General features: G+C 47.4%; 1 protein-coding gene across 1 annotated transcript in view; it reads left to right on the forward strand.

Annotated features, from left to right (window-relative positions):
- The first annotated feature begins 10050 nt into the window (after positions 1 to 10050).
- Positions 10051 to 21081, forward strand: part of SLC26A9 (solute carrier family 26 member 9) — a 31354-nt gene continuing 20323 nt past the window's right edge. The window contains exons 1-8 of the mRNA XM_084611464.1: positions 10051 to 10190; positions 12212 to 12351; positions 12971 to 13081; positions 13403 to 13578; positions 14496 to 14660; positions 16201 to 16353; positions 17675 to 17757; positions 19976 to 20123. Of these exons, the coding sequence (XP_084467590.1) occupies positions 10066 to 10190; positions 12212 to 12351; positions 12971 to 13081; positions 13403 to 13578; positions 14496 to 14660; positions 16201 to 16353; positions 17675 to 17757; positions 19976 to 20123 (1101 nt within the window). The 5' untranslated portion in view covers positions 10051 to 10065. The remainder of the gene's footprint in view (positions 10191 to 12211; positions 12352 to 12970; positions 13082 to 13402; positions 13579 to 14495; positions 14661 to 16200; positions 16354 to 17674; positions 17758 to 19975; positions 20124 to 21081) is intronic.

Here is a 21081-nt window from a genome sequence, read left to right on the forward strand (position 1 = left end):
GGGTAGCAGCGAGAGTGCTGAGCCTGAGCTCCTGCCCAGTGCTTGCTCGGGTTTGTTCCCTCCACCCCCCGCCCCCCCACCCCCGCTCCGAAGGACCATCTGCCTATGGAAATCATCAATTAACACGCCCAAATATTTAAACCAAAAGAAACCATTGTTTCAAAACCTAGCTGCTGTGTAGCAAAGGGGCCAGACGATGGCCACTGGACTCCTTCCTTTGGGCTGTAGGGACTGAGAGTGAACATGTGAGAAAATACGGGCTATTGAGGGTTGAGGTGTGGAGCAGGGCATATAGATGTTCCACCTCTGCCACTGTGACCTAACCCTGTAGGGTTTTGTACCCACCACCGTGGTATCTGAGCACCTCCTACAGAAAATGAAACCCAGGGACTTCAGGGAGTGTTTGGCACCTCTTCCTTTTTTGGGGTCAAACCACTGCTTGGGATCAAGCTTTTTATCTGTAGCTGATCTATCTTCACTCCTCCTTATGGCACTTATTATATGGCCAGTTTTTCAAAGTGCGCAGCCCCTAGGGTGACCAGATAGCAAGTGTGAAAAATCAGGACAGGGAGATGAGTGTGTGTGTGTGTATGTGTGTAGGGCTAATAGTATCCCATGAGACAAAGCCCCTAATTCCAGGATGTCTAACAGCTCCCAATCACTCCCACTGGGCACTTTAAAATGTGGCCACTCATGTCTCCGTTCTGGTCTAAATGTAAGACGTTTTCCCAGCAGAATTATGTTAGTTGGGGGGTGGATTTTTACCTGTACAGCTATTCCAGTAAAAGTCCGAGCATAGGCACAGTTTTACCAGTATAAGGTGCTGTGTATTGGTATGATTGATTTGGCATGACCAAATCAAAATCAACTCTACTGTTAAAAGCACTTTTATACAGGTAAAACTATGTCTGCACTCGGGGGGTGGAGATGGGGGTTGAGGTTCTGCTTTGACTACGCTGGCATAATAAAAGCAGCAAAACTTTTAAGTGCCTAAGCACTGAAATCTCTGGGTTTCAAAAGGACTGGAGATGGAAGTGAACAAACCTGTGGATTTTAGAAAATTTCCTAGGTAAACTCATTGGGGTCGGGAGGACATGATTAGGAGAGGCTGGGGAAGTGGTCGTGGTAGGGGATACTGGGATACAAAGGTGAGTGCAGTAGAAATAGAAAAAGACTAAGTTTTTTGAGGCAGGGACTTTTTACTATGTACGTACAGCCCCTAGCATCATGGGGCCCTCATCCTGACTGAGTCCTCTAGGTGGTACTAGAATGCAAATAGTGAATACCAGCAGGAGCAGGAAGGTGGAGTGAGTTTGATCAGCATTCCTTGGAGTGAGTGAATTACACAACATTCTGAAACAACTTGCATTGGTTTAGAACAGACTCCTCTTTCCCCTGGATCCTGTGTGATCGGCTCACCAGAGGAGAGGCTAAATGAAGTGAAGGGGAAATAAAGGATGAGTAGTGTGGTATGTTGAAAACTGTGTTTAAATAACAAGCTATCCCTTTAAATGTAAGGAGTTTCCTGATCCTGGTTGCAGGCTCAGGGACCTCTGTAGGGAAGTGTGCAGTCTGGGCCTTCTGCAGAAAGTCCAATCTGCAAAAAAGCCAGTGTAGAGCAAGGTGGGGTGAGAGGTGCCTCTCTACCTTAGGGAGCAGTCTGCTTGGTCTCTGCATTTGATTGTTTGTGTGTTAGATTTCTGAATTCTAAGAAATAAAATAATGTTATGTTGCAACCTTTCAGAAAGAGTATCTAACTTTCTGTGTGCATGCCATGAACCTAACAGCTGGGTGTTAAGAGGGGTGAGATTATGTTTAATTTGGGAAAGAGAACTTGCCACTATGGGAGTGTCATAGAAATACACTTAGCACTGGATTCTCAGTTGGGGTAAACCTACATAACCCTGTTGACTTCCATGGAGTTGCACTAATTTACACCAGCTGAGGATCTGGCGCTTAGTCTTCACAAAAAATTCCCTGCCATTTCAATGGTTTCTGTTTAATTCCCACAGGGGAAAAGCAGGACGTGACCCGACATGATTTTAGCAGGTTTGGTTTGTTTAAAGTTTCTTCAGCTCCGTCACATTCCCTTCTCCAGAGTCACTCCCAAAGCACATTGAGAAAACATCACAGGGATCTCAACTGCATGACATGCTTGGTTCCCTTGTCCATCCTTGTGGCCTCCAGGGCATCCCTACAGTGCTGCTGGCTCTGACAGAGGCATTGAGGCTCATCCACTTCCATACTCCACTTGCAGCTGCGTTTGTAGCATTGCTTGCTGGGCCTCTTAAGGTATCTATATAGGAGTGACCAGAACGGCTGCAGGCAGCACTGCAAGGTGGGATGGAGAAGGGTCCAATGAGCTAGTGCAGTTGCAATGCTTGTGGTTTCCCATGTGCACTGGGAACCAACATGGTTAGAAGACAGCACTGGTTCACGTGGACTAAACCAATAGACTTAATCCTGGGTATTGCACCCAAAGCTTTACACCTGTGATGGGCATTTATGGGTACATGAGGTTTTGCAGACATTGCTTGAACAGCCTTGAATATGCAATGGTTTGTTGTAAAACTTCCTCATCTAGTGTAGACTCAGAGGCAAAAGACATTTTTAATGAAGCTTAATCTAAGGTTTGGAGACCCTGAACTTATTGAGATGTTAAGGAATCAGGGAGAAAACCACGGGAGGAGGCAGTGAGACACATCATGTGTAAAAAAGTCATCTGTAAATGATTTGCATTTTCTCCCTAAACATAACTGGCCAAATTCCTCCCTTGTGGAGTTCCACTGAAGACCCTTCACTTACTCCAGGAGTGAATTTGGCCCGATTTTAAACAAGATACAACCCAACTGCTCTCAGAGAAAGTGAATTTCCCACCCAGTTTTGCTAGTTTTGACTCATGCGCCCTGGATCTGAAGTTTCCCTCTTGCTCCAACTCTGTCAGCACCAAACAGTTGTTTCGTGCTGTTGGATCCTATCCACACTGAGCGGAAACTTCAATGTGACTTTCTCTCCCCAGACACAGCTATCAGCAGTGCCGGGACAAGAGATAAGGAGCTGGGATTCCTGGCAGTGAGGCAGGCGCTAGGAGAAAAGTTTGTGCTTGGCACACCTGGAGTGGTTTGAAACTGGCAGGACACGAGTTAACCAATCAGGAGCTCACAGGGCACCATGCAACATTGCAACTCAGCTGATACTTTGTGCTTGTCTGACCTTATGGAACAATTTATTTTGCCTGTTCCATGCCCTTGCTGTGAAACAGTTCTGCCCCAATTCTGTGTGTGCTCAGAATTCTATGCCCTGGCTTAAGGATTCGGAGCGTGCCTTTACTTTTCACTCTGTAGGCCCAGATTACCAAGTGCTCGTCACTAGTAATCAAGGCCGTATTTCCCACTGCACTGCACTTAGCACCCAGCAGTGCCCTCTGAAACACTGATGGGCCTGGCTTCTCAAAAGAGCTCTGCACTCAAGGTGTTTCCACCATGCGGAGGCTCCTGAGAAACTGGCCACTTGTTTTGGTGCCTAAACAGAAATGGAGTTCTTTGGAGAATCTGGCCTCTAGTTAAGAAAATGATCATTGGCAGCACAGCATTTCACTGGCTTTGGGATCCCATCCCTGTAGATTACTTGCATTGTCTCTGGCCAGCGTTTTGCCACTGTGACGAAGGCAAAACGCTATCTTGGGTATGTCTCCACATGCCCACCTCCATGTTACTCCTTCTCCACCACGACAGCTGGCTTACTCTTTCGTTCACTGCACAATCAAGTGACTCCTGCTCTTTACTTCTGAAATCTCAAAGGTTTAGCCTGTTGTTTGATCTAGGGCAAGGCCATTGATAAGCCAACTCAAGAACTTGACTCTCTCTGAGATGCTGACATCATCGGCCTGTTTGTTCAAGATGAATTTAATCATGAGAATATTATTTTTTTCACGTTTGCCAGCACTTTCGCTCAGCAGGAGGACTTCACTAAAGAGCTGTGGTATAGTCAGCAGATTCGGTCCCTCTGATGGCATGGCAGGCACACTGCTCAGAAACCAACCAGATTGAGAAATAAAGTTTCACATACCTGAAACTTAGGCCAGGGTCACTGGAGTTTATGATCTTTTGCTGCAACTTGATTTGGGTTTTCTAATAAGGCATAGGGGATTGAGAATCTGGAGTGAGCCCGGGTGGGGGTGACTTACAGAATCTGGAGTCAAGCCAGGAGTAACTCTGTATCCAGAACAAGCTGTAGGGGACTGAGAACTTGGAGTGAACCTGGGGTGGGAGGGAGAACTGGAAATCTGGAGGGACAGGGCTTCTGGGGTGAGCCTAGATGAGCTGGCAATCTGGAACAAGCCCAGCAGGGAGTGACTGGGAATCTCGAGTGAGTCTGGAGTGACTGGGCTTCCAGAATGAGCTATAGGAAGCTGGGAATCTGGATCAAGTCCAAGGGTGCAGGGATTAAAAATCTAGAATGAGCGTGGAGGGAATGAACTTGAAATTTGGGTCCAGTCTGGGGCTGTGTTTAGGGTGAGCCTGAGCCAAGTCTCAAATGACCCTGTCTTCATAATGGAAAAAACAAGAAAGGGGATGCCAGTCAAAGTGCTGACACCTGCAGGGTTCTGAACCCAGTGACCAATGATACCAGAAGGGAAGGTCTCCTTGCACGTGGTCACACCACTGCAGCCCCACTCCTTGCCCTGTCATGTAAGCCAGGCAGGGTCAGTTTGGATAGAGACCTACCTAGTGTCTGGGAGAAATGGTCTTGGTTATGCAGAAAGTGACACTCTTCTGAGTCAGCACTGACCCACGGCCAAGCCTGGTATTAGAGAGCCCAGCGCTGTTGGAGGTGCTGCATTTTGGATGATGGGTGCAATCTAGGTCTGGCTCCATGTGATCATTAGAATTTTTGTGGCACATGTCACCATATGAGGGTTGTCAACCTCAGGTTCTTGGCAAAATTTCCATTCGCACCATCATACTGCTGACCTATATTCCCACAGCCATTTCAGCTGCCTGCATTATCCTTCGATTCCTGCCCCGGACCTCTGTGCTATGTTACTGCACATTGTTAAAATCTTCCAGACTCCACCCCAGAGGTGGCTACCTCTCAGCTAACAGTGACATCATTCCTCTGGGCATACACTTATGGGTGAAATCCTGGCTCCAACAGGGCCAGGATTTCACCCAGTATGTTTAGGACCTGATCCTGAGCAGTGCTGAGCCTGAGGGGCGAAGGCTATAGGAGTTGAGCGTGTTTGGCACCTCTCCGGCTTAGTCCTCTGGTGTGTAACACACTTGGGATGATATTTTCGGGTTTGACTAGGCAGGTGACACCATTGCCAGGTATGTAGAAGGCGCATCTGCACAAACTAGCCCTGTTGCTGTGGTGTCAGTCACTGGTCTCCATTAGTCACTGGTCCCTCTCTATCAGAATGGAAAATGCTTTGGGGTCTAGTATAGATGGGAGCAAGCCATGGTCGATACTCATTCCAGGCAATCTGTTAGGCTCCTGGTTTTATCAGATGCGTGTTCCACAATAGTCAGTATAGGTTGGGCCAGAAGTGTCCAGAGAAAGAAAAAGTTAAATGATTGCAAAAACCCCCAACTGTACTCAATAATCGTCCTGCCTGGGGTGAAATATTTCAAAGAAAGCTGGGCTGCCTGGAAGATGCTGTCTGACTGAGATTGTCTAGTCCCATCTACACCTCCAGCTCTGTTCTTATGAGCGTGAACCTTTGTCTCTGGAGAAAGCCTGGAGGGAAAGCACAGTTTAGGAGGCTGGGACAGCAAACTCCCATAGGAGTGTGTAACTGCTCTGTACAAAGCTAGAGCCTGCAGCCATATGACCTTGGGCTCAGATCTCATCAGCTCTCAGGGCTGGACCTGGAGACCTCTAAAGATATATCTACGCTGCAATCAGAGATGCGATTGCAGCACATGGAGACATACCTGAGTGTCAGGATCCCAACAAGGGCAGTCAGGCCAAGGGTCAGAGTAGGGTCAAACCCGAGGCTGGGAGTAGCAGAGGACTTGCGTAGTCAGGTTCCAGGCTAGGGCAGATACCAAGGATCAGAGTCCAAGTCAGGGTGCAGGTCAGAAGGCAAAATGAAAATCAAACCAAGATCAAAGCCAGGATTTGCACAGGGAGCAAGGATGGTCATGGCAGCCACAAATGACCTTTGGGTTTATATCGAGTGGGGAGCCAGTGATGAGCCTTGGGGCTCCTGCCTGTCAGACCCCTTGACACAGGACTTTCCATGGGCTATGTCCACAGCAGGTCATGAGCATCAGTGTGCAAGCTAGTTACAGCTGCTACTGGGTGCCTAGTAGTCCTACAGGGCCTGGGTTCTGGATCTGTGGAGTCGTACACTCAGCTAGCTTTAATCCAGCTCGTTTAGGTACCACATATGCAGGCTCTCCTAGCCTAAACTGGGAGGGCTTCACTCCCACGTTGCCATGGCTTTACTACTATTGTTATTCCAGCTAGCTAGATCAAAGCTTTCTTGGGTACGTGTCCACATGCTGCAACCTCGCCTCTGATTACAGGGTAGACATGCACTAAAGGGAAACCACTCTTTCCCCTGAGTCACAACTGAGCCAGGGCCTGGGAATGGGGCTATACCACTGGGATTCCATCTTTCAAATAATGGAAGACCACAGTCCTCGCCTCACATAGGCCCGGTCTACGCTAGACACGTTTGCTAGTAGTAATGGCAGATGGGGCATGATTTCTTTTATGACATTCTGCTACCAGCAAACGCCCTGGTGTAGATGCAGTTGGACAGGCAGAAAAAAGTCCTTTTGCCAGTATAGCTGATTTCATTTGCACAACTGTTATAAGTTATACAGGCAGAAGAGCTCTTTTTCTGGTATAAACTGCGTCTACACTAGAAAGCTTTGACAGGATAGCCATACTGATACAGCTGTACCAGCAAACCCTTTCTAGTGTAGACAAGGCCCTCGTCCCTGAAGATCCCTTGGGGCTGTTCACAAGAGATGGGGTGTTGCTGGTTGTGCTCTGACCACATTTTGAGGGTGGTAATTAACATTCTGTCTCCCTAAAATCACCCCATGTCTTCAGCTGGATATAGTAGCCTCCGCTTCCCATCCCAGACTGGTGTGTAGTGCTGATGTGCTCTGCTGAACTGCTGCCATCTTCTGCCCTGCATTTCAGTGGTCCATGTAGCAATCCTCATATACAGCCTCTAAAGCACCTCGCAGACTCTAATGATTCCCTTTTCCTGACTAGCTTTTGCCCCAGGCCATGTGCCCTTGTGTTCAGGTATTTTAGGAACAGTGTCTCTCCAGATCTGTGGCCCGGATATCACATTGTTTTAATCCACCTCAAGACATGCCCAGACAGAAAGATTTTTCTCCTGGCCTATCAGACAGCAATCCCAGTCCTACCACCCTGATTCACCCAGATTGCTCCCTTTTGGCAGTCACATGAGATAATCTAGTTCTGTTCTGAACCCAGACTGGGCTACAATGCAGAAAATACACAGAAAGTACAAATAGCCAGATTCATCCACTGACTTCAGTGGGCTACCCCGGGGATGAATTGGGCCCAAAACATTTAACATTAACTGCATCACTCCCAGACTGAGGGTATGTCTACACTGCAATTCAAGCTGTGATGGGGCTAGCGGTATCGGCGCTGGCGTGGCTGAAAATTAGCAGTGTAGATGCGGCGGCATGAGATTCAGAGCAGGCTCGCAAGGCGATCACGTGCCCAAGTTCCCCGGTGTATTTGTACAGCCCATGCTGCCATGTCTCCACTGCTAATTTAGTGAAAGCTAGAGCAGGTATGTCAGGTTTCAGAGCAGCAGCCGTGTTAGTCTGTAGCCACAAAAAGAACAGGAGGACTTGTGGCACCTTAAAGATGAACAAATTTATTAGAGCATGAGCTTTCGTGGGCTACAGCTCACTTCATTGGATGCATAGAATGGAACATACAGTAAGAAGATATATATATACATACAGAGAAGGTGGAAGTTGCCATACAAACTGTGAGAGGCAAGCAGGTATGTCTAACCAAGCTGCAATCACGCCTCAGATTGCAGTGCTGACAATATACTCAATGCAGCCAGCACATAGCTTTTCCTCTGGAAACCTTTATTCCTTCTCTCTGACCACCCCCTTCCCTCAGGCTTTCTCCGAGGATGGGCTCAATGTCATGTCGGCCTTTGTCTACACAGGGAAATTGACTGGAAGAGCTATTGTAGCAGTTCCTTATTGCCTGCATGGCCCTATTTTCAGACGTTTTGCTTCCTGTCACCCCAGACAACATGGAAGATGCCACTTTGGAGCAAAAAATGGCATCCTCCAGGCAGCGTGACCTTGCACACACTGCACGTGTGAGGTTATGCTGAGCAGAGCAAAATGGTGTCCTCCACGCACTCAGGATAGTCGCAACTGCATCCGTTGAATTGCATGACCCTCCGAGGTGTCACGACCCATCGTACGAGAACCCCTGAGATATTTCTATCATTGCACTATTCTGGAATTGAGTGATTTTTATTCTGGAACCGCGTATTCTTATCGGGAGCTAGTCTGGAATAGTTTTTTCAGCTATTAATATTCTGTTCAATTTCCCCATGCAAACAAGGCCTTCATCCTAGTTTACACTGGAAGCTCTGGATATTCCTGGGCCCAGTAGAAAACAATTTTGAGACAGACATAAGGAGAATTTGTTATTCAAGTACTCCCAGAATTTTGGATGTAAAATGGCACTTGGTTCTAAACTAAAATGCAGCCAATGCACTATCCAAAACCAGTTTGGATTTAGCTGATACACAGATGGGTCAACTCCAGAACCTTCTACTTGATTTCCTCTAAAATTTAGAGTTCTGGTAAAACAGGATCTGGATAAAAACCTACTCTGGTTTTGGTTCCATAAGGCCAAAATATCCACTGTCAAGGTTTTGCACAATCAAAACCTGACCCTCTTGTGCCCAATCTCTTGAAACAAAGATCCGGGTGTAAATCTACGTGGCTACATTGACGTCAATGGAGCTATAGCCGAGATTCTGCAGAATTCACACCTTTCAGCGATGTGCAGTTAATTTCTTGATAACTATTCCCTGAAATCCCAGTTGCTTTCCCATCCCCGACGTGTGTGATGGGCAATGACTTTCTTAAATAAATGTCAGACAAAAATAATTATCCACATCCTTGTTTCAAATGTATGCATTCCCCCTCCTCACCCTCAGACTCATCAGCTCATAATGGTTCTCCCCTTTCCTCTGGTGGCTTTGTTTACACTAAAGTGAGCCATGGGGAGTTTATTATCTTCCCCGGGCGACACCTAGATATTGCATAGGGCTGGTCAAACAGGACTGTTCGGCATCATTTTCATACAAATAGGTCAACAACTGTTACATCTCTGTGTGAGAGAAAATTGTTCCCAGCTTCTGGCAGGAATCAAGTATTACCCCACAGCTCTGAGCAGGACAGAATAGCAACTCTAAATGCAAATATGAAACACCAAGGGTGTTATGTTTGTAGATGAATTAATGAGGCGCTGTAGCTGGAACCTCTTGGATGAAAGCTGCTCCGTACCGGTAATGTTAATATTTCCCACTGCACAATGCTTCACAGACATGCTAATTAATCCTCCCAGCAGTGCTATGATGTATCACTAACCCCATTTTATGCATGGTGAAACTGAGGCATGGAAAGATCAGGTGACTTTCCCAAGCCCAAACAGTAAGTCATTGGCAGAGCCAAGATTAGAACTGTACTTCCTGACACCCAATCCGGTGCACATTCCTTTAGATCACATTGCCTCGCTTATGAGTTTCACTATAAAACAGGTGACAAAAAATCCATTTAGTCCAAGAGGTGGTGACCCAGCCTGGAAACAGACAATCTCTTGCTGCAGAAGCCTGCTTGTGAAGTGGAAAGAAGACATTTAGGAGACAGAATACTCAGAGGAAATCCTAAATGTCTGGATGAAGGAGGCTAGACCAAGTCTCTCTTCTTCTTCTCCTAAAACTTCACTTGGTGGCCAGATCTGCTCACGCTGATTCCTTTCTTCTCCTTTGTCTTATCTCGGAAGGATTTGAAGGACACCGAGATGAACCAAGCCCGACCTCGCTATGTTGTCGACCGGGCTGCGTATTCTGTCAACTTCTTCGATGAAGAGTTTGAGAAGAAAAAGAGAAGTTATCCACTTGGGGAAAAAGTCAAGAACCTTTTCAGGTAATGTGGAATGCTACTGAGTCGCCTTCGGAGCCTGTTGCCAGGTCAGATTTGGCTCAGCAGTGCGGTGTTTGAGGGGGTGGAGACAGGGGAAGGAGCGAATGCGAACCCTGAGATCAATGCAACATTTCCATTAAAAAAAATTCCAGGGGAAACATGTTTTTAAGCAAATAAATGGTCTCCTGTGGCATTTTACAACCCGGGCATTGTAGCATGGGGGAAGCAATGACAAGCTGTTAGCAATTTTCTAGTCAATTTCATAATTAGTAGAGAGATTTTTTTCAAAAGCATGAAGGGCAGTAGGCAACCAGCTGCCCCTGAAGCAGCCCACGACTATGGAGGTTTGATTCACACACACACAAAGGCTCTATCATTCAGCTCTGGCTGCATAAAAGGACCTGGAAATAATCAGAAATGGCCCCTTGAAAATACCCCCACGTGTATGGGGGCTCCTCAGCTGGCATAGACCTAGTGTAAGGGCTCTGCCCCGCCCTGTTATCAGCTCCCAGCATAGGGAGTGAATCAGAAGCAAGGCTGGAGTGCAAGGCATTATGGCTAGTCCTTGCTTCCCGGGGTCTAGTGTAGGCCAGCCTTAAGGCTGCTTTCACTTACATTGGGTGCAGGGCCCTGCCTCAGAATATGGGGAGTGCAAAATTGGCTTAAAGCCACTTTAACACTCTTCCAACATGTATAGAGTCCTGGCCCTGCCCCCAGGACAGCAATGGACTAACTGAGAGTCAGGCCCAGCAAGCTAATAGCTAACTGAGCACAGATATTTGGAGTGGAAAGATTTCTGTACTCTGAAATCAAGATGGGCGGCTGTTTGAGGTGCTCTCTGGGCTTTGGATAGGCAAAGCCATAGGCTAGAGAGCCTTTGTTAAACTCGACACATTGATGCCTGTGAGGCTGTGGCTGTTCCCATGTTGACTTTAGTTTTGGGTGGCATCCAGGTGCTTTTTAAGTGGAGAGAGCTTTTCAATAAGCCCCAGGAATAACTGCTCTCTCTCTCTCTCACTTCGCCGAAGTACAGAACAGCACCACCCCAGGGAGAAAATGCAATCACAGCCGCTGGAGATTAATACATCTGAGATAACCAGCGCTGAGTAATGAATATATATTTGATTGGGTTTGCACTGTAATTGAAAGGTAAATGGAGTTTATGGTTTTCACTTCAAATGAATCAGTCTACAGTCAGAAATGAAGGCAGCCTGGCTGTGCTCAGAAGAATGCTTTTGCTTTGCATTTATATAGAAAGCATCTTTCACCCAAGTATCTCAAAGGGCTTTGCAGACATTAACTGAGGAAGCCTGTGCATGTGTTGTTAGATCCATAGGACTGATAGGTAAGCTGAGCTTCACTGACATGCTTAAAGCCTTATAATGAGTCAGTGGCAGAAAGGAGAACAGAACCTAGAGAAACCCTGTGTAGAGAAACCCTGAAAGTCCTATGTTCTAACCACTGAAGAAAGATACTGCCTGAGATCCCTGAACAGTTCAGGGGATGTAGATATAAGATCTTACTTTAATTTCAATAGCGGATATGTGTCTAAATCCCTGTGATTGCTTTGGAAACTTCACCTGCTCTTTCTAAAGTAGAAACCCTGTCCAACCATGCATTCTAGGGTAATATACAGATCCTAGAGATCCACTTCCCTTTTCCAACATGTGTGATGTTCAGCCTATGCTAATAACCAGTGGCATGGTTGTCCACTGAATGCATCCAATGAAGTGAGCTGTAGCTCACGAAAGCTTATGCTCAAATAAATTTGTTGGTCTCGAAGGTGTCACAAGTACTCCTTTTCTTTTCGTGTGAAACATACACAGAATGTTGCCACATCAGACTGGTGATGCTTCTCACACCCAGATTGGCTTTGTATCTGCTCCACACTAGTGTAAATGGCTTCCCAAGGCAAGAGGCAATGAAAATCAGGACCATTGTCCTTAGCATAGGAAACCTCGTAGTGAGGGGAAATGCTTCTTATCGGGACCCTCCTTCCTTACTTGTGTTCATTTCCTCTCTAGATGTTCATCATCCAGGTTCAAAGTCATCATCTACAGTCTGTTTCCAATACTCGTTTGGCTCCCTAAATATAAAATTAAAGACTACATTGTGCCCGATGTCCTTGGGGGAATCAGTGCGGGGACCATTCAAGTGCCACAAGGTGAGACCAGGTTTCCTTTCTCCAGTGGGGGTTAGGAAGTAACTTCCCCCCATGAGCAGCTGGGAGGAGAGAACATTCCCACCTTGCTCCAATTAAAGTTCGGACACGCTGTCGATGGCTGATTTTATCCCCTTCCTGGGGTTTGGCTTTATTAGTAACAAAAGAACATAAACCCTCAGCCAAAGCTTTCTCCTCAAAGCTGGCTCGTCCTGGTTTTCCCTGCAGAGCCCCCCTGGCTCTGCCCCTAGTTGCCTCTCGCCAGAGGGTCACATCTCGTATCCTGGGAGAGTTAACACGCTGCATTTACCACAAAGACCCCGCAGCACTGACACAGCAGCTTTGTGCAGATTTTTAGCTTCTGCTAACAGGATGAGTCGCTACTCGAAGAGTCCTGCACCCCTATGAAGGCTCATAGACCCTGCTGCCTTGGTGCAGTAGCCCACTCCATAAATGTCCCGTCTGGGTTTTCTTGCATCTTCCCCTGGAGCATTTAGTACATTGCCAAAGACAGGCTGCCGAACTAGCTGGGCCACTGTTCTGTGCCAGGAGGGGAATTCCCAGGGCCCGCAGCTGTAACTGAGATGGAAGATCTGAAGTCAATTTCACTTGCATTTTTCAGGGATGGCCTTTGCACTGCTTGCCAATCTGCCTCCCATCAATGGACTCTACTCCTCCTTCTTCCCTTTGATACCCTACTTCATCTTAGGTGGCGTCCACCAGATGGTCCCAGGTAAGTTCCCCTTTTTAGTTCTGAAATTTGAATGTCTGTACATTCCAACTACGTTCATTGCCCAAGGGCACATCCTCCAGCTGTACCATATCTCCTGACAGGGCGCTGTTTTACCAAGCCTCCTCTCTGGTGCATTAGTCAATGTCCTGGATCCCTGGTGCCTGCTGTATAGCATTGCGCCATGCGCTGATAAACCACTGCCGTGTTCTGCTACAGAACTGACTGCATTGCAGTGGTGGGTGATTCCCAATTTACGTTAACGCTTTTCAGGATGGGATGCTTGTATACATGTAAGTCACCTGTTACTCTTTTGTCCTGTAGGCACCTTTGCTGTCATCAGCATTATCGTTGGGAGCGTCTGCCATGATCTGGCTCCTGAGTCCGATTTCGAATACTTTAACCATACCACCAATGAGATAAACATCAACAACACAGCCATGGAGGCAGCCAGACTGGAGATTTCCGCCACATTAGCTTGTCTGACAGCCATCATACAAGTAAGGACATCTTGGCACTAACACTGCAGTGTCCACTGTCTGAGCTAAGCCTAACCCTCCCCCTTGTATGAGGTTGGATTTTGTCATTTGTACACCCTCAAGGAAGGGGATGGCAGTGCCAGCAAGTGCAACAATTGGGACTGTTTCCAAGTAGATGATACCTGGAAACAAAAGGTTTGAAAGCGTCCTGTGGTCCTGGCTCCCACTTCAGAAACACTGGACCTCAGACACTATAGTGATTCCTACACTATAATAGGGATCTGGATAGATGGACCCATCCTATATTAAAGTTTCTGAACAAGAAAGAGACACATTGAGGTCTCTGTTCTTTTTCCATGATCAGCAGCTCATAGCAATTGCAGGTGTGTTTTTACTCCAAAGACACTTTCATGGGAGCACATGGGGTAGTAGAAAATTAAGCACGTGGCAATGCCCATAGGAGGCATGGTGTGTGCTAGACACATGGTCTGTATTTCCACTGCCTATGTTCAGAGAGGGCGTCTTGCTCATGGTGCAGGGCTGGGGGGAGGACGCAGTTGCCAGCGTGGTGCAAAGCTCACCCTGTGCACTCTCCCAATCCTGTGTGCAGAGCTAGTCACTGGTTAGAGCACTCGCTAGGTGACACTAGCGGACCCAAGGGAACACAATGGCATCCCAGCCACACTTCCCCAGCCTCTATGTTGGCTCTTTGCCACCAGAGAATGCTCCCAGCCTGGCATGACTCTCCCTGGGCTAGTTAGACTGGCTCTGTGTCCAGACCGCCCCAGTGCCCCGTGCCAAGTGGCTGCCCTGCCAAGGGGCCAGCCTGGCACGTGCAGCAGTTCTCCATTAATGATCTGTGTGATGGCCCCTGCAGACGGGGTCTAGGCTGTTTCTAGTACGTTTACACTGTGATGTGTGTGTCCATCCATCCTTAGATCTGTCTGGGATTTGTGCAGTTTGGCTTTGTTGCCATCTACCTCTCGGAATCCTTCATCCGGGGCTTCATGACTGCAGCAGGGCTCCAGATCCTCATCTCGGTGCTCAAATATGTCTTTGGCTTGACGATCACAGCCTACACTGGGCCCTTGGCCATCGTTTATGTAAGTGAGCTCGCTGGGGTAGGGGCCTTCTCTCCACACCTTGGCCCAGGGGCTAGCATGCTGCAGACACTGCGTCAGCAAATACATGGGGACATTACTTAATGAATCCTAAATCAAATGAGCAGAGGGCTGAGAGAGTGTAAGCACATGGCAGTCTGCTCCATTTCCAGCACTCTCAGCTTGTACCCAGGGTGCCTTGTGCCGCTACTGTAATAAATAAAGCCACAATCAAACCTGAGCCCTGATAGTTTTTAATTATTACCATTGATGGGTCTTGAGGGAGTTTTGGAAGGAATATTAGCCCTCCTGCTTCAGGGCATGAGCCAGTCTCTAGCTGTTAGAGGTCAGGGGGAAACTACCTGTGGGTGCAGGTTATCCCATAAATATGACCTCTTGTGCCTTTGATCTATCTGGTATTGGCCACTGTCAGAGATCGGACACTGAACTAGATGGTCCCCTGGTCTGGTCCAGTCTGGCAGTTCTTCTGAGACAAGGTTCGGTTCATTGAAGGCAACACTGCTGGATTGACCTTAACCTGTTTAGGTTTGGAAACACAGAATCAGCTTAGTCAGCAGAGAGTCGGGCATGTCAGAGCGTCCCTGGGGCCAATGCAGGAAAATCCAAACCTGCAATCCCTAGAGACGCTGCTTGATTTTTAGTATTCCAATGAAGACAGGTATTCTGTTTGGGTTTAAACATTTCCCAGCATTCTTTGCAAGTCAGGCACTGCAGTACTGAGGAAGTGGATAAGAATTAGGGACTAGAAAAAAAAAAAGAGACCCATAGGGCTTGATCCACATTTCATCTCCCTCTGATTAAGGCAATGGAGTGACAATGGCATAAGACTGCTAAGAGAGGGGAATCCAGCCCTGGTGAGCCTATTTTTGCTGTCCCAGATGAGCAAAACAACACAAAAAAGGATGCAATCGGCACTAACAATGAAAAACAAATGAGCGTTTTTTCGATTGCTTTGAGTTTCAATAATCAAAGATGTAATTAGGGGTATAGGGAAGGGCACTGAATGTTTTTAAATATATAGGGCCAGATCCTCAACGGCTATGAATGGGGTAGCTGCATTGAAATCAGTGGAGATGTGCTTCTTTTCGCAAACTGAGGAGATGGCCCTGCCCCTCTATGGAGCTGATCCATAGTCCTTTCCATTGACTTCAGTGGGTCCTATGCACCTGGAAGTTTGACTGCTTAACTGAAGTAGCCAGACACAGAAGCAGGCTGTCTTGGGATTTCTGGTGCTTGTTTCATTTCCCAGTGCCTGTTTCATATGCTCAGAGCAGGGGTGCTGGAACAAGTACAGTGTGGGTCCAGAGAGCCATTGAACCAAACTATGATGGAAACCACTTCAAACCAGAGGGTGCAGCAGCATCCCCCCGGCACCGCTAGTTCCAGCACCTGTGGCTCAGAGATGTCCATGGGGAGGCCAGAGTGGGCTGGGGGGGGCGGGGTGTTCTCTGCTTTGCCCACTGGAATTCCAAGTAGCCCTTCTCAACATTTTGCCGACTGCTGTCCCTTCTCCCCCCTCTAGACATTTATTGATATTTGCAAAAATCTCCCCAAGACCAATGTGGCCTCCTTGATCTTCGCCCTGATCAGCACTGTGCTCCTGATTATTGTGAAAGAGCTCAATATGAAATACATGAAGAAGATCCGGGTGCCCATCCCCATGGAGATCGTCATAGTAAGTGACACCCGAGTTCCGTCGTCCTCTGTCCATTAGAGAGGAAACAATCATTCCCTGAAAGAGCCTTTTCCCCTCATCTCTTCCCAGCCTTTGCAGGAAGGTGCATCTTTAGGACAGGCAGGGGAAGGGCCTAGATTCCAAAGCACCCTTGCTTTGACACCTGGTGAGGCATGATGTCGGACTCAGGACACCTGCCTGGCTTGGATGCTTGGGGAAGCAGGAGGCACTGGCAGCGTCACTCTAATTAGAGTTTTTGGTTTTGGTTCAGGTGGGGCTCATACCACTGAGCCCAATGCCTGCTTCACATGGTCGTTTACACCAGGACAAAGTGGGTGTAGAGCACTACACTTCTGATTTGCCTGCATTTTACACCCACCCTGCGCTCACTTTGCCCAGCTGCACAATTCAAGGGCAACGGGAAATCGGGGCTCCTGGGTTTGGCTTCAGTTTCAGAAATGCAGCAGCTCCCAAACCTCAGAGAGAAGCTGCTGACCCCACTGAATTTCATGTCAGAATGAGGGTTGGGCCTGAGACAGAACATTTGGCTCAGGGACCCCCAAATCCCAGGTGTGTGTGTGATGGATTTAGTTATCCAGTTGTGGTTCACCTCTAAATGAAACCATGACAAACTATACATCTCCCCAGCCCACACAGAGCCACAGCGGGCTAGGTTCATATTTGCAGAGGCCTTGCCAGATGTATTCCTGCTGTGAGCTCTCTCTAAACTATATACGGGCTAAGTCTCCCCACAGACCATGTGTAGAATGGCCACAAGCTTCCATGAGGGAGCGAGTGTTAGTGAGATTTTAGGACAGGAAACTAGGGGTCAGGAACCTTGGGTTCTATTCCTCACACTATCCCAGCTCACTGCTATTACAGGGCTCTGTCTCAGTTCTCCAAAATGGGGATGACGTGACTGATCAACCTTGTCCTGTGTGACTCCAGTAATACGCATCAAGGGCTTGGATAACCTGTGATGAAAGGGGATAGGGAAGCCCAAGTATTTTTATATCCTCAAGAGGAGGAGAACCCCCCAAACCTTTGTTTCTTCCTCGTATATTGGACTGTCAGTGCATTCCTTTTAATGTCTATGGGTGGAAACTGATCTGTGACATAAATGGACATAACTCCCACTGAAGCAGATGGACGTTTCTCCCACTTGATCCAGGGCTGAATTTGGTTTTACAGGACTCGTTCTCAGCTGTAGTAGGCATTAGCCACTATCTCACCATCCTGCACAGCTAGGTCAGTGCAACGCTGCGTATGGGTCTGACAATGCTGCTTCCACTTACGGCTCCTTCACTCTCTGTGATTTCAGGTCATAGTAGCTACTGCGGTGTCCGGCTGCTTGAACATGCCTGAGAAATACAACATGCCAATCGTTGGGAAGATTAAGATGGGGTAAGTGCGCGTGCAGGCCTGATTCCATTTCCAAGTGCTGATTCTCTCTGGACCAGTGATAGTCCCCTACCCACCCATGCTGCAATCTGGGAAACAACCCCCACAGGAGTGAGGGATAATGAAGGACACTGACTGCCGAAATGGAGAACTCAGTGAAAGGGACACCATTTTATTACTGCCTTCATCTCTTCCTCTCCCCAAATCTGACCCTCGCCCCGTTTATTGAGGTTCCTCCGTAGCTCTCCCTGAGCGATTGCCTTGTCCCCAGCAAAACCTATGCCCCTAACAAACAGCCGCATGCAGAAGGGCACCACTGGGCACTACAAGAGGGTAGAGAGGGGTTCCACTGTGGCTCAGGTTCTGCACAAGGCAGGAGCTGAATGTCTCCAGTGGGGTATGTACAGTGACCGCACGAAACTTGGGTTCGCTTCCCAGCTCTACCCAGCCTCCCTGAGTGAGCTTGGGCAAATCATTTGATCTTTCCAGGCCTTGGTTTCCCATCTGTGAAATGTAAAATCGTCCCTTCCTTTGTTCGTCTGATACTTTGTGTCTGTACAGCGCCCAACACAATGGAGACACAGCTTCTGCTGGGGCCACTAGGCGTTACCATAATAAAAGTTACTTGTAACAAGTCATAACAACGACAGCAGGGAGCAACTGGTATCCAAAGAGGGCACTAATTTGCCAGAGCAATTGTCAATCCTCTTACAATATCCTAGGATAAGGACTAACCCCAGGCTGTAGCAATTGTCCTGCAGCGCTGCACTCAGATACCATTGTGCTGGGTGAGGCATAAGAACGAAAATAGAACAGAATCTAGGGCAGGTTGGAGTGGAAAATGTCTCCTAATCCTTCTTTCTTTACCTGAGTCAATGCTTAAGTGGATTATAAAGAGCAGCATATAATTACCAAGCTATAATTGTGTAAAGCATAAAATACTGCGCTGCACAATCTTATAATTACAAGGGACACACAGCACCAATCCTGTGTCAAAATAATAAACAAGGCTAGAGCCGGGATGGTATCTAGGATATTATTCAGCACGTGCAAAGCACAGTAAATTCTGTAAGCCTGGGGATCACACTGGCACTAGTGTTCTTTGTCGACATATATGCCATTTAGGTTCAACTGAAATGTTGTGTTTCAATTATTATATCAGAGAGACAAGGTGGGAGGTAATATCTTTTCTTGGACCAACTTCTGTTGGTGAGAGAGACAATTTTTGAGGCACACCGCTCCTTTTTCTTCCGTCCTGAAACAGAGCTCTGTGTAACCTTAAAGGCTTGTCTCTCTCTCTCCAACAGAAGTTGGACCAAGAAAAAATATGACCTCACCCACCTTGTCTCTCTAATATCCTGGGACCAACACAGCTACAACAACACTGCATATTGTACTATATCATATAAAATAAAAGTAAAAATGGAAAAGTTGTTTCAAAATGCGAAAGTCAAAACATTGTTTCAACCTTATCAAAACAAATCGTTCTGATCTTTTTTCAAAATGAAATTTCATCGAAATTGCCTCATTTCTGTGAAATGTTTTGATTTAGTCAAATTTTCTGACTCTTCCACTGGAAAATTTTTGATGAGCTCTAATTCTTTGGTGTTGGTGATGCAGTTCCTGGCACTCCTCCCTCGGTCGGTTCTGAGCCAATGGCTCTGCTCGGCACTAGAGGGGGCTGTGTGGCTTGGAGGTGCAATTTTTCAGATTATAGATAGAGCAAAAGATGTGGTCATAGAATATCAGGGTTGGAAGGGACCTCAGGAGGTCATCTAGTCCAACCCCCTGCTCAAAGCAGGACCAATCCCCAATTTTTGCCCCAGATTTCTAAATGGCCCCCTCAAGGATTGAACTCACAACCCAGGGTTTAGCAGGCCAATGTTCAAGCCACTGAGCTATCCCTCCCACTTGGGGTCATTTAAAATCCTCTGGCACTTTTTGCAAAAGCCCAGCAACCTGACCAAATCCATGCTGAAGTCCACTGACCTAAATTTCCCCCGCAGTTTCATTTGGATATGTCATTCTTCACTCGTCTTCCTGAACAGCTGTGCAGTGCTGCTGTGCACCATTAAACAGCTGCTGTGTTCCTCCCAGAGGTGGCTGCATTTTAGTAGTGGGTGAAGTGAATCCTGTATATATAAAGCCAAATCCTGGTCCACAGGCTCCATCTCTAAACACCTGTGTCCTGACAGCTTTCTCCTCTATTCTTTGGCTGCAGCTTCCCAGTCCCCACACTCCCACTGGTGAGCAAGTGGAAAGATATGATTGGCACTGCTTTCTCACTTGCCATTGTGGGCTATGTGATCAACCTGGCCATGGGACGGACCCTGGGAACCAAACATGGCTATGACGTGGACCCCAACCAGGTAACCTTTATTTAAAAGGATATAGTCAAGATGCTGCTGGGTATAATGGATGTGAAAGTGGAAGCCTATTTAATAAGTTGGGAGCTTTAAAACACACTCTGTTTCTTTGAAATTTGTGTCTTTCTCTCCTGCGCTCAAACTTGCCTAGTGGTAGGGGTGCTCATAGAATCATAGAATCATAGAATATCAGGGTTGGAAGGGACCCCAGAAGGTCATCTAGTCCAACCCCCTGCTCAAAGCAGGACCAATTCCCAGTTAAATCATCCCAGCCAGGGCTTTGTCAAGCCTGACCTTAAAAACCTCTAAGGAAGGAGATTCTACCACCTCCCTAGGTAACGCATTCCAGTGTTTCACCACCCTCTTAGTGAAAAAGTTTTTCCTAATATCCAATCTAAACCTCCCCCACTGCAACTTGAGTCTGGGGCTCAGTATCCTGGTTTCATAGAATATCAGGGTTGGAAGGGACCTCAGGGACCTGGTTTGTTGTTGTCGGTAGATTATCTGTGTGCTAGAGGGAGATTGTACAGGACTGGGGGGAGTTTTGGGTGTGATCCCCTGCTTTGCTTTCTCTCCACAGCAGCCCCACCTCTTTCTTTCCTTCTGCCCAACTGACCGCATTGGGAGGCCTCCTTTCCCAGGCACTCTAACATCTGTGCTCCCTGCTCTGCTCGAGACCCATGCAAGGAAACAGTTGCACATGCTACCGAAGGCAGACCCCTGATCAGCACACGGCTCTCTGTTCCAGCTGTGCGTTTCAGGCAGAGTGCGAAGGAGGGGAAGATTATGCCTGTCTGACTCATGCAGAAGGCACCCTTGTAAAGATTTTAGGGCATTTGGGATTCCAAACTTTTTTTTATTCCTCGTTTTCCCTCCTTTTTAAAATGCCTCCGCAGCTGGTCGGAGACACAAATTAAGGCAGGATCTTTGGGAACTGGGTCCAGCTATCAGCCTCAGTGCA

Source organism: Lepidochelys olivacea, assembly GCF_965140295.1.
Source record: "Lepidochelys olivacea isolate rLepOli2 genome assembly, chromosome: 21".
NCBI classification, from domain to species: Eukaryota; Metazoa; Chordata; order Testudines; family Cheloniidae; genus Lepidochelys; species Lepidochelys olivacea.